The sequence below is a fragment of the Mus musculus genome, chromosome 1 (assembly GCF_000001635.26).
Source record: "Mus musculus strain C57BL/6J chromosome 1, GRCm38.p6 C57BL/6J".
Lineage (NCBI taxonomy): Eukaryota > Metazoa > Chordata > Mammalia > Rodentia > Muridae > Mus > Mus musculus.
In genome coordinates, this window is record NC_000067.6 from 54,404,460 (window position 1) to 54,418,908 (window position 14,449).

The window sequence follows — 14,449 nt, forward strand, 5'->3', positions numbered from 1 at the left end:
CTCCCAAGTTCTGGGATTAAAGGCATGCACCAGCACCACCCAGCAAGATAGACATTTTTATAGAGAATAAAACTCTAAAATAATTCAGCAGTATGATCATAACTTATTTTATGACCTTCAGTCTGTTTTCAAAGTGAAGGAAAAATGTGTGTGTGATGTATGATGGTGTCCATGTGTTCACGCAGTTGCCATCTGATGACTTCTAAACCTTAGCAGGAATAACCACTGACCTTAAAGCTACTTAACCTCTAAAAGCACGTAACAAATAAGACATTATTCTTACCATTATTACTAGTACTTAGAACACTTACATAGCAGGCTCTGTTTTAAATACTTCATATTAACTCATGTAATGTTCACAATAGTCCTATAGGTCCTGATATAATTGCTGAAGAGATAAATTGAGTAAAGAAAAAGGCTCCTTTGCAATGGGACAGAGGCCATCTGAAGCCCAGGCAGCTGTGCTCCAGAGCAGAAGCCAGCCCTGAGCACTACAACAGTCAGGTGGCAGCACACTTACCAAGTGCATGTTTGAAACTACCAGATACAAATGCATTGTGTCCATTTAAAACGCACAGAGCATGATTATCTGGGTTTTTCAGCATCAGACGGAGACAGAATCGATGATGTCTTACATCTTGGGAGTGCATGGTAACTTGATTGAAAATATTCCACAGCTGGGGCTTATTGACATTTTCCATTACCATTACCCTAAAACAGCAGAAAGTGTGTGTGAAGGGAATTAACTTCCTGATTTTTAATAATGAAACTCTTCAGTGCTGTCCCCCAACAAAGGAAAAGCAAAATTCTTACACAGTGAAAGATCTTCTTTCCTAGAATATGCTGTTTAAGTTAGTATTTCTTTATATTGTTCTTGATTTTGAAAAACAAACACCTTATACTAAAAGCAGCATCAAATGGCTGTTTTCCTTGTCTCTGAGCTTACTAAAGCTACAGAACCATAAGCAATGAGCAACTAATACAGTGTGCCAGGCACTGTTAAAAAGGCTTCATTCATACTTGGGTGGGGACCTGAACCTGAGAAATACAGTTCTAGAGTTCATCCCATGACAGAACACCTAAGACTCACCAGTGAGCCAATGAGCCACAAGTGCGTTAAAAACAACACAGCTCATTAACTCTTGACAGTGAGAGCCTAAGTCAAGTCACGTGTGCTACCAAAGAGTGTAAATAAAGTATGATTGCAGGGCTGACACCATTTGCAGATCCAGTTCCCAGCACCCACAAAGTGACTTACAGCCAGGTGTAAGTCCAGTTCCAGAGGATCGGATGCCCTCCTCTGGCTCCCATGGGCTCCTGTACAGTGTACGCCACACATAAATATTTCTAAAATAGGATTTCTGATTAGAAAGTTACCTGATATAGTCATATGCTTTTCTGAAATTTTTGTCCAGAATAGCAGCAGAAAGACCAAAGTATTCTAGTTCTTTGCGTTTTTGTCTGTCGTCATAAAATGAATAATATTCCAGGGAAGAATCTACCAGCAATTCAGCTTCTTGGAACCGAGCCAAATCACTCAAGGTATATATGGCCTTTAAGAGAAGGTTCCACCAGTCTTCTTTCGGCAAGACACTCGTGAGTACAGCAAATATTGCTAAAATGAGACAAATGAAAACCAAGCAGGACATTGTTTGTTCCAGAAGTAGCAGTATTGGAAAAGAAAAACGCACATAATGTACATACACAAGTGCAGATACCCTGGACAGTCTCTGTCCTAAGTTCAAGTTGATAACCTGATGAAGATAAGAACTGTAGCTGCTTACATAGACTCCTTCAACTCTATGTCTTTCCACTAGAACTTCAACTCCGGTGGAGTCAGCTTGTGAGGCAGAAATGCCAAAAAGCTGCTCATGAGAAATGAATTTTTAGGACTCTCCTCCTGGATATTCTGGCGAAAGCCAACTCTCCAGTTTGGATCGGTTTGTCAGGCGAAAAGCCTGGAAGCTGTTTCACGAGGATAAGAGTCCAGGGAAATTTTTCTCCCAGAGTTATGGCATCTCTTTCCCTAACCCATTATATTTAAATTTCCACCACATTAATCTAGTGTATAGATTCACGTGCACTCTATATAGTATTACCTTATAGTAAATGCCTTTTAAGACTGTATTCTAACATAGCTAAAGCCTTTTTCCAGTGTTCTTAGATTCCAGATAGCAGCAAGGAGCTTAACCTATTCAGTAACTAATTAGCCCCATCATAAAACAATATAAACATCTGTCATTTACTCAGCTGTCTGTAGATAGAGACTAAAAGTCTCACTGAGATAGAAATCTTTTACTACAGGCTACATTCTATGTCAAGTATAGTTGATATACTACCCTGATAAGGGGAAACTCTCCAGACAAGATAAGTTTTACTAGACCTAAAAATTTAGAGCTCTGTGATAGCGCATTACTCTTAAGGCCTGTCAAGAGTTAACAACCCCCTGATGCTTTTAACCTTAAAGTGTGAATTTCTTGCCTGGCATTAGGCTGATCCTAGGCAGGGCTTGTTATCCCTAATGTAAACATTTAATTAGTCCCTGTAAATTCCTTTTTGTTGTAACTGGTGAATTTCAGTGTATCTTGTCTTTTTGTGATTTGTATCCTCTGATAATTCGTTGTTATATAAGTCTGAAGCTCAACCAGTACAATACATTTAGATCCAACACCATTCTCCGTGTTCAACTGTCTGTTACTACATCTTATCTCTGCCCATCTACTCTAGAGACCCTTTCTTACACAGGCACAAGGGACCAGAGGGCCTGTGGAAGATGGCGCCTTCGAACAGGGACACCAGAGTAGATTAGTCTTTTCTTTTCTTTCTTTTTTTCTTTCTATTCTTTATTTTCTCAGGCAAAGATAGGACCTCGTCAACCGCGCTGCAGACGGGCTGATACGTATATCAGTTAAGAAACGAGTAAGTTTTTATCATGGGGCAGTCAAAATCAATAGGGAATATTAAAGCATGTGTAGATGCCTCACTGGCTGTAATGCAGTAATTAGCTTACGCCACAGCAAGGAAAGGGAAGAAATTCGGCGCTACGTGTGGAATTACATGTTTCGGTTGCAAGAAACCGGGGCACCTGAGAAAAGATTGTAAAAATCTCTCAGGAGACAAGAAGAGCATTCCTTTGGGTCCCTCCCAGTGTTGTGACAAGCACTGGAGAAGTGAATGTAAATCAAGGTCCCATAAGGATGAGACTCAGCTCACTAGAGAAGCTGGAAAGACAAAGAACTATAGAACTGCATGTTTCGGTTGTGAAAAACCGGGGCACCTGAGTAAGGATTGTAAAAATCCCTCGGGGAAACAAGAAGGGCCTTTCTCCAGGTCTCTGTCCAGGCTGCGGTGGAAACGTTGGGGGAATGATTGCAGATCAAAGTCCCATAAGGATGGGACTCTGCTCACTAAGAAGCAGGTAAGGCGAAAAACTAAAGGGGCAGTCTCTTAGCCCCGTTCAGAAACTGTGGAGCTCATTATAGGACACAGCTCCAGTTATAAGAAAAACTTCAAGTTGTGAATTCTGATACTTTAGGCTAAATTAAAAGTTATGGTTAAATTATGGTCAAAGTATAAAAAGAGACTTCTTCTTACTGTTACCTTATTTACAATTTCCCAATCCTACATTGTGCTAAAAATCCGTAGAAAAGGCTCTATTGAAAGTTAAGTAATCTCCTAAAACATACATAATTCATTCCATAAATGGTATTTTTGTTGGTTGCAGAAAATAGCATTTTTTGCAGGTGACTATAAAATATATGACTAAGTGTGGACTGATGATGGCTTCAAAAAGATTCAGCATGGTAAACTTTTAGGCTATTTGAGACATTTTAGTGTATAGAGATTGTGTTTTCTCAAAAATTTGCCCTCAGATTAAATAAATTAGAAGTTTGGATGCTTGCCAGAGCTGTTAGAAAATTTTAGATTTTAATCTTGATTTGACAACCTGTCTCTTACAAGCAGGAAAAGAAAGGAAGGGATAAAAAAAAAAATAGATTTTAGAATTCTCCCAGGGACAGAGAGAAATCGGGGGACGCCCTGTTTCATTCTCTCTGGCCCCTACAGGAGAAATTCTTTACCCCCTATATGTATTGTCTAATGTCAATTCATGTCAATTCATGTATATCTCTTTTGTTTCATTGTCTGAATGATTGTGTCGTTGTCTGAATGACTGTTTTATGTTTCATGTTGAAAAAATAAAACAAAAATAATGGTTAAAACTTTACCTGCTAATTAACTCTCAGTTTGCACAAAGGAGGCTGAGAAAGAGCCTTCACTATAGCCATAAATCAAGCACTGCAAGAGAGGCCCTGCTAGAAACTGTTTTTAAAAGGAATCTGCAACCTCTTAGTTCTAAGGCAAATAAGCTGATAGTTGTTTTTTCCTAAAACTTTCTCTGCAAGTTTGTGATCATTGTGTTTAGCAAATAACAAATTGCTTTTTTATCTTACAAGTATAGCTATAAAAGGTAAAACTCTTTAATTGATCTAAATCTATAAGATTCATGTAACCACTTCATTTGGTCTTTGATTGGTCTTAAAGGTATAAATATGATCTAACATGTCTTGGTCATAGAAAATTGGTTTATAAGTTATTTGGGTATAATTAAAAAGATGTAACACTGGTTACAAAGTTAACTTAAAAGTAGTAACTCAGAGATAGAGTCATTTTCAAACAAAAGCACCTGACATAAATCAGCCCAGAGAACTAGTCCTCTAAAGATACTTCTAAATTGAGATAACATTTTATGTAATTCTTATCCTAAAAGATAGACTTATGAAGATAAGATTTTAAAACAATGTCTCTTTAATAAAACATTAAAATTTAAACTGTCATACATTAATGAATTAACAGCCAAATTTTGTAACGTGATAGTGATGTTTTTAGTACTGATTTTAAAGAAAATAAATTGTTTAAAATTGGGTCTTACTTACCAAAAGTTATAGATATGTTCTAATATTGCAACAAAAACTTAAAAATTCTGATTAAAATTGCCAGTGTCCCATTGACTGCAGTTTGCAGTTTAATCAAAAGCTTAAGACTTTTAACTCACCCATAATTAAGATTATTATTAGAATAATCAACTTATAAGAGAGCTAATGCTGCTCACTTGGGCCATTCAGCCATACAAAGCAAAACAGAATTAACTAGATATATTCATCTTTGTACAGAAATTAGACCCTCACACAATCAATTTGACTATGGTTGCAGCATTACAGGACCATAAAAGGTCATAAAAGAAAATGTTTAAGGTATAAGTCATCTTAAAAAAGATTGTCCAAAATCAGAGGCATGGACAAACATTTAAATTGCTCCTTTAGAATCTGTCCTCATTGCAGGAGGGCAAGATGCTCAAATTAAAAAATATATACATTTGGGTTAATACAAAGCTTAAAGCAGCCTCAGAGAAGCTTGTACAAAGTTTCTTGCGTTTTACAGACTGCGCCTAAAAAAGTTCTTGAAACTTCACCCTCCCTGCCTACAGGGGAAATTTCTTTTAGCTAAACAACATTTTTTCTTTTCAGATCTACCCAGGTGTTGTTCATAATAAAGACTAAATTAAAGATTTATATAAGGTCAATCAGGCTATAAAACTTATAAAGGCATTACAAGATAACTTGCCTACTTCATGTAAAATTATTATAGATTTAAAAGTTTATTTTTTCCATTTATAAAGAGTTTACTTCTAGTGAACTGGTGACCATTAAAGGTTTTTACCCCTAGGTACGGCTAATATAGTCTTATATTATGTAAGAAATTTTCATTGTCCAGGCTTCAATACAAGAAGCAAAAAAGTTTAAATCTTTCAGTATATATTGTTTCCTAAGTGGAAAGTATTTTATTGACTAATGTCTCTAAAGAGAAGTTTAAAGTTCTGGAAAATAGTTGTTGCTTCATAAGATTCAGAGGCAATATCTTTTTAATATCTAGGGTTTTAGTTATATTAAAAAATTGGTACAAATTTACTTCAAAATTTTATTTTCAAAAAGCTTCCAGGAGATGTTAATTGACTAAGACCTCACCTTAAATTCACCACAGGAAAACCTAAGCCTTTGTTAGGTACTATCAAGTGAGATTCAAATTAACTGGAGAGAACTAAAAAGGCTTTAACAGAAAGTAGAGAAAACTTCTATAATATATTAGTATCAATTGTAATTGATGGTAATCAAATATTAGCTACATATTCTAGTTATTGTTATTAAATGTGTCCACAGCTATTCTTTGACAAAAGAAAACATTAATGTAAAAGTTCACCTTTCTTCACCTTAAAGTTTTAACATCCTATTATATATAAGGCTGCTGTGGTACTAATTAAGAATTAAAAATTCTTTTTTCCAAACAGCTATTAGTTATTACAAAATATTGATATTTGACCTATTGCATACCATCATTTTAAATAAAATTAATATTCATCCTAAAAATAAGCTAATTGCTTATTATACATGCTTTTGTAAATTCATACATACATGCATCCCATTTACTGTATTTAAAAACAACCTTTCTATGGAAAGAAAAATATATGTAAATTGGATCACATGTTTATTCTTTTGAGTTTCTGCCTACTTCAGCACAGATAATTAAATTATGTGCTGTAGATAGTGTTTTAAAATGTTAAAGATTGCCTGATAAAAACCTCTTAAGACAATGCCACGCTAGATTTCTATCCCAGGTAAATTATAGATCTTATACAAAAATAATTGCCATATAATCTCATTCTTTACATCATCAAAATAGTAATGGCTCGAGATAATAATTTGGTATTTAAAATAAATAAATAAATTAATTAATTAATTAATGTGCATGTCATATTGTAAAGATTTTATCTCAGTGTCCTCAGTTTCTACCTGTTACACACATTGGTATTAATTCTCGAGGACATATACTTAAACAATTATTACAAATAGATACTTTTTGATTTAAAAAAAAATAAATCATGCACATGTGACTATTGATACCTTTTTAATCTTTCTAATTACAACTGCTCTAATAAAATAGCAACTAAAAGTATAGTTGCCTGTGTTGATTTTTCTTAAACTTGGTGTTCCAAATCAAAATTAAAACTGGCTATTACAGCCAAGCATTTGAGATGTTTTATCAACAATTTAATGTTATCCATGTTACTAAGATTTTTATTATTCCCAAGGAAACAGTACTGTGGAACTTTAAATCTATATCTTTTAAAAAAAATTTAAATGTCAAAAACCTCTCTAAGTGTCTATGACACCCTACAATCTAACATACTCATAAGATAAAGGGATCCACTTATTGACACATGGCATGATCCTGTTCAGATACTTAATATGGAGAAAAGGGGGCAATATTTCTGTTTTTTCCACAGAATGCTACAAGAGCGTGCTAGCTCCCAGAATGATTCCTGTGACAGGCTGACCTGTGAGTTCCTGAGTGCCCTGACAGTGGTGACCAGAAAGCTGTATTGAGTACACAGAAAAAAAAAAAGAAATCAAAAAACAGTCACTCACAAACAAAATAAAGAAACTCTTCCTATCTCCGCCATGGGCTATAACAAGGAGAGCAGACCTGGTGTCAACTTGAAAACAACTAAAAAAGCTGACTCGTGAGACACAAAGACTGCTACTAAGTATTGGACAAGATTTCATCAGAGACTGTTTTTGGCCATTCAGGCCAACTCCCCTATAGCTGTAAAAGCTTGTGTACCTTACCTGTATGCTTATTGTTAAATGATTTTAAGAGTTAAGATCACCAATCTTGACAAGTCTTTTTATATACATTGTAATTCCTGTCATTTAACTAATTGTGTAGATCCTAATTTAAATAAGGAATCTACTGTTATGATTTTGTTAAAAAGATTCTGCTTATGTTTTACTGTCTGTAGAGTTAGAAAACGATCCTTGGTTTAAAAATTCAAGATTGCAAGCTTTAAAAAGACTAAATGAACTTATTAGACCTAAGAGATTTGTAGTAGCTTTGATCCTGGAAATTACTGCTTTAATTGCTATTTTAACTTCCTTTACAATATCCACCACAGCCTTAGTACAGCAACAACATACTGCTCATTTTGTTAATGACATGCATAAGAATATTTCTGTGGCATTGTCAGAGTTGTATTTTATAGATAAAAAATTAAAAGCAAAGGTTAACGCCCTAGAAGAAGTCGTGCTGGCAATAAGATAAGATATTGCTAATATCAAGACCAGGTTAGCTACTAAATGTCATGCTTCTTTCCAATACATTTGTGTCACTCCTTTACCTTACAACGACTGACTGGGAAAAGACAAAAACTCATTTACAGGGTATATAGAAAGATATTGATATTTCTCATGATTTAAAACAGTTAAAGGTAAAAATTTCAGATATTAGTAAAAGCCATCTGGACACTTGAAACATTGATGAATTGGCTAGAGATTTAAAGAACAACTTAAGTGCATTAAACCCTCTGGATTGGGTTCAATATATTATCCTACTTGTTATTATTTTTGGCATTACTTTATTAGTAATCATTGTGTTTCCACTCATCTTTAGAGTGCTCCTGAAATCTGTAGCTACGACGAAGCGGGACATCCTGGAACTTCGGCTAAAAAATAAAGATAAATTAAAAAAAAAAAAAAAAAAAATAAGGGTGAGATGTCAGGATACTCCGGTGGAGTCAGCTTGTGAGGCAGAAATGCCAAAAAGCTGCTCATGAGAAATGAATTTTTAGGACTCTCCTCCTGGATATTCTGGCGAAAGCCAACTCTCCAGTTTGGATCGGTTTGTCAGGCGAAAAGCCTGGAAGCTGTTTCACGAGGATAAGAGTCCAGGGAAATTTTCCTCCCAGAGTTATGGCATCTCTTTCCCTAACCCATTATATTCAAATTTCCACCACATTAATCTAGTGTATAGATTCACGTGCACTCTATATAGTATTACCTTATAGTAAATGCCTTTTAAGACTGTATTCTAACATAGCTAAAGCCTTTTTCCAGTGTTCTTAGATTCCAGATAGCAGCAAGGAGCTTAACCTATTCAGTAACTAATTAGCCCCATCATAAAACAATATAAACATCTGTCATTTACTCAGCTGTCTGTAGATAGAGACTAAAAGTCTCACTGAGATAGAAATCTTTTACTACAGGCTACATTCTATGTCAAGTATAGTTGATATACTACCCTGATAAGGGGAAACTCTCCAGACAAGATAAGTTTTACTAGACCTAAAAATTTAGAGCTCTGTGATAGCGCATTACTCTTAAGGCCTGTCAAGAGTTAACAACCCCCTGATGCTTTTAACCTTAAAGTGTGAATTTCTTGCCTGGCATTAGGCTGATCCTAGGCAGGGCTTGTTATCCCTAATGTAAACATTTAATTAGTCCCTGTAAATTCCTTTTTGTTGTAACTGGTGAATTTCAGTGTATCTTGTCTTTTTGTGATTTGTATCCTCTGATAATTCGTTGTTATATAAGTCTGAAGCTCAACCAGTACAATACATTCAGATCCAACACCATTCTCCGTGTTCGACTGTCTGTCACTACATCTTATCTCTGCCCATCTACTCTAGAGACCCTTTCTTACACAGGCACAAGGGACCAGAGGGCCTGTGGCATTCAACAACCTGGCATTCCAGTTAACTCTCACTCTGACTTGTCACTGGCCTTTGATGGTCTGAGCTCAGACACATGCTGCTCTAACAAGTGTCCCCTTGGACTTCTGCAATCCCATGGACTTCTGCATGCACACAGCCTTCTGATGTTTGCAAAGTGTCTTCACTTCCACACTTTACATATTTGGGTAAGCTTAGTCTTTTTCTAATCTCATTTTTCTTTTCTCTGCCTTAAATTTTCACTTTTCCTTTAACATCCTTTTCATTTCTCCATAAGAAGCCTCCTTTTAAAAACTACATTAAAAATAGCAAGTCAGAAAGGCAGTGAACACCTATAAATCTCAGTACTCAGGATAAAGAAGTGGGAGTGTGCTAAGAGTTTAAGGCCAGCCTAGGCTACATGGCAAGGTGGAGACAAGCCAAAGCAATTTGGAGGGAGGAGGAACAAGCAGGAAAAGGGAAGGTAGACAGGAAAAGAAAAAGAGGGGGAGAGGAGAGGAGGTGAGGAAGAATGGGAAATAGGAGAAGAGGGGAGAGGAGGGAAGAAGAGAGGGATAGAAACGTGGGCTGGTGATTGGAGCTTAGTAGGAGAGTGCTTGCCTAACACGTGCAAGTCCCTCAGTTCAGTCCAAACACTGAAAGAGAAAAATGGAGGGAGGGAGATAAAATGGAAGGTAAGGAGAGAAGAAAAGGAAGGCAAAAAAATTTGTATTGTCTGAGCCACCAATTATTCTTCTGGTAATCTACTTTAAACAATCAGAACATGGATAAAGCTACAGTATAAACTATACTTACTTATAATGCTAACTCTATATTACTATTCATATGCCAAAATATAAAGAAATCATACATTATATAGTTGCTATCCAATGGATACATACATTCTTCAAATATAGATATGAATATAGAGACATAAAATGTTATGTGAAACTATCAGAGTACAGAGTTGCATGTAGGATAGAGATCTACCTCCAGGTGGAACACCATTTGCATGTGCAAGGCCTATAAGGTGGAACCCAGACCTACAAAGCTGCATGTAACATGAAGAAGCTTAGCTCATGCATCCAATCCGATTCCATCTCCACTAAGATGAAATCAGTAACTTTACCAACCTAAGAAAAACCAATAGACCTAAAGTGAGGAAGGAAAAGGGTAGGTTTTATATGGAGAAAAATAATTTAGGGAAACATGGTGCAAACTACATGGCATAGAAGAAAAGCTAATGAACCCAGAATCCATGAGGAGACGGCTGGGCTCTGGAGCCATCTACAGCAGGTCACAGGCAGCTGAGGATTCCTGACTCAGTCTTGGACTCCAGTGCCTATCCTAACAGTTTGATAAATGCTCTTTGAATGAGCTAACAATGAAGCAATTTTGCCAAAGTGACATCTCTAGTCTCATTTCCAAAGGTCTTTCTCTGAGTAACAAGCTCATTCAAACATCCCCAATGCCTTTTTGGCCCAAACTAAATGCCTTTTAAAGTCCTATGACTTTAGACTGGGTCACAGCAATTTATTTTCAGAGAGTTTCTATGACTGCTATATTTGTCAAAAAAAAAAAAAATTAACAGAACAAAAATCTATGTAATTGAAGTAACGGCGCATATTATCTTTAGTGCCATCTAATTTTCACAAATTAATTTTCTTAAAAGGTCAAAATTGTTTTACTTTATATTTTTCAGAAAAAGATCCAATGGGTATTTCCCTTTTAATTCTTAAAAGAATTTACAGTTAGGCCTTTTAGCATTAAATGAGTTGGTTATACCTGACAGATTTAGATTGCAATTTGCATTTTATTTAGATTAATACCAGGTATTACTACATTAGTCCTTTTCATTCAGTTCATAAAGCAAATGAGACAGTTACCTTTTGCATCATAATTTGATGTTTCCTGCTCGTTGTTGTCTGATATTTTATCTCTTGACACTTTAATAAGGTAGAGATGTCTTTCTCCAGATTTGGAACTAGATATCAAACAAACTTGGGCTCTATTCATCGCAACCTGAATAAAAGATGGTAAGATGCCTTAGTCCGTAATGTTTATAGTAAAACTGATGACCCACTGAGTAGCATGAACCACACTGAAAACTCTTCAGCAGATCTCCATATTCTAAATGCCTAAAAGTACAATGAATTGATTGATTTTTCTTATGAAGGAATAGCAGTCACTGCAGACACCTTATGATGGGAGCGTCATCAGTGCACATTAGCTGTGACATGCAGAGCTGCATAGTGAGAGTGAATCCTTGCCACTTCCCTGCAAAACAGACTAGAAATGGATGTCAGACCTTTTTATGCTCAACATTTTTACAAAATGAACCATTTTAATATACACTACTGTCTATAATGCTAATAACTGGTAGTACTATTCTCATATTTCAAAATCAGTAGACTTATGGTTTTATTTCACTTTTTCTATAATCAAGCTTATATTACCATGTAGAATGTCCAATCTTAGGGCTGGGATATAATTCAACAGTAGAGCACTTGCCTAACGTGTGTGAAGCACTGGAGTTGATCCAGTGTTACAAAAGAAGTTCCAGTCATATATTACTAATTTCTAATTCTTCTGTATTAATCTGCTTCACTTTAAAATGTTTGAGCTTAATACAGAGGAGCATTACAATTACAAAGCTCTATTGTGTTTAAATCAACATTTAAACGTTATAACAGTAAGCAAGGCTACTAGAAAGTGGCCTCCCACCTTTAAAAGCATGGCGAGCATGGTTAGCAAGGTATCCAGATAGCCGTACATTTTGCCTTGTGAAAACAATAGAGTAGAACGATGGAGCAGTAATTTCAGTTCCTGCATGAACAAGCACATGACAGAAAATAATAAAACATCTTTGCTATAATGGCTTCATTTGTAGAAATAATTTTTTAGAAACCAGACTCTATGAACATTTGCTTTTAAAAAAATTAACACTTTATAATAATAATTAAAATCTAACACTTTAGAAGCTAAAATTCGTAACTAATAAAAAGTGATTAAAACTTAAGACTAGCATATGTATCAAAAGATGGCCTAGTCGGCCATCACTGCAAAGAGAGGCCCATTGGACTTGCAAACTTTATATGCCCCAGTACAGGGGAACGCCAGGGCCAAAAAAGGGGAGTGGGTGGGTAGGGGATTGGGGGGGGTGGGTATGGGGGACCTTTGGGATAGCATTGAAAATGTAAATGAGGAAAATACCTAATAATAAAAAAAAAAAAAAAAAAAAAAAAACTTAAGACTAAATGGCTTTTCAAAGCTATTTAGTTTGGAGGCTAGGGAAATGATCTGCCATGCAAGCCTAAAGACCTGAGACAAAAGGCAAGGCACATGAGCTTATCCCAGTACAGAAGGACCCTGATGCTCACTGGCCAGTCAAACAATGAGCTTCAAGTGCAGTGAGAGACTGTCTCAATAAATAAATGTATGTGGAGAGAAATCTAGGAAAGATACCCCATGTCTGCCTCTGACATACAAACATGCACACGTTCACACTACCTAGTACATACAACACACATTTCAAAACAAACAGAATGCCACTAAATTTAACAGCTTTGGCTAAAGCTGTATAAACTTGAGGCAAACACTCAAACACTGTAGCAGATGAGGAGAAAGTTCTACCCAGAGGAGCCCCCATGTGATAGCTTACCTGCTGTGCAGCATTGGCATCTTGGGCTAAGGTGTCTGGATCATACATGGGTTCCAGCGCTTCCAGAGCTTTCTCAGGACGGCCTAGCTGCTGCTGCAGGATGGAAAGTGAAATTCTTGCATCCAAATGGAGTGGAGCCAGATCAACCACTTTACTGTAGCTTTCAGCAGCACGTTCCATGTAGCCCAAGGCCTTTAAACATTCTAAGATGTTAAAAGATATTTAATTCTTAAGTTGTAAATTGGCCAAAATTATTCCTTTCCTAATATAGTTAGTAATTTTATTTTATTTGACTTTATGACACAGCCTCACTGATTTGCAATCCTCCTGCACCAGCCTCCCAAGTGTAGGTTACCAGTTTATATTGCTTCACCTGGCAGTATTTTTCCCTTTTAAAGAAATATTAGAGCAATATAAGAAAATTATAACAACAAAGGAGTGGATATATATTGTTAGCACTTTAAAGCAACTATCCTATTCTCTATCAATTGGTCAATCCAATGATCAAGCTACTGATCCTTTCCCCTAATGGTGCTAGAGTCAAACTCAGAGCCTTATGCATACAAGGTAAGCATTCAATGAGGGGAGCTAGATTCTCAGCCTCACCCCATCAGAATTTACCTACTAAAGGGCTCTAAATCAGTGTCTATATTCAATTTGGTATGCCTTTATTCACTTAGTACTATGTTTTAAGCATTCCCCATGTCTTCACTGGCATTTTTGAATGTTATATAATAATGAAAATAATCACTTAGCCACACTAACATAGGGTCTGTTCCCAAATGTACACTCTGGTCATGCCACAGGAAACAGCTTAATGTATCCAAAGTTTATGACTGGGAAACCCAACTTAATCCATAGACATGTTTATTATGGCACAGTGGTTATTCAAAGTATTAACTGCCTACATATTTTAAAATTAGTATTTTATAAAAGCTAGGGTACTGGCTTCTTCTAATTTGCCAACAGCGAGCTAGCTCCCTCCTCCCATATGACATCAAGAGCCCACACAGATGAGACTCTCCAGTTCTCACTACTATCAAATATCCACTTCACTCACATTGTTACTGGACACCCCAGTTTTATATCTCCCCAATATCAAGTCACTCCCATTATCCCACTCCACGCCTGAAAATGAATCCTCAGAAGTAAAATTCCTCCACTCCCCCATCAACCATTGGCTTCTTTGCATTCTAGCAGCCCCAACACCGATCTAGCTCATCCCACATGGTCCTTTTCACTGCAATGAC

At 36.3% G+C, this 14,449-nt stretch overlaps 1 protein-coding gene across 1 annotated transcript in view; it reads right to left on the reverse strand.

Annotated features, from left to right (window-relative positions):
• Positions 1-14,449, reverse strand: part of Gtf3c3 (general transcription factor IIIC, polypeptide 3) — a 43,150-nt gene that overhangs the window by 8,583 nt on the left and 20,118 nt on the right. Inside the window, exons 11-15 of the mRNA NM_001033194.3 lie at positions 13,200-13,402; positions 12,263-12,364; positions 11,425-11,560; positions 1,378-1,615; positions 521-711 (exon numbers count right to left, since the gene is read on the reverse strand). Coding sequence (NP_001028366.1) covers positions 521-711; positions 1,378-1,615; positions 11,425-11,560; positions 12,263-12,364; positions 13,200-13,402 — 870 coding nt within the window. The remainder of the gene's footprint in view (positions 1-520; positions 712-1,377; positions 1,616-11,424; positions 11,561-12,262; positions 12,365-13,199; positions 13,403-14,449) is intronic.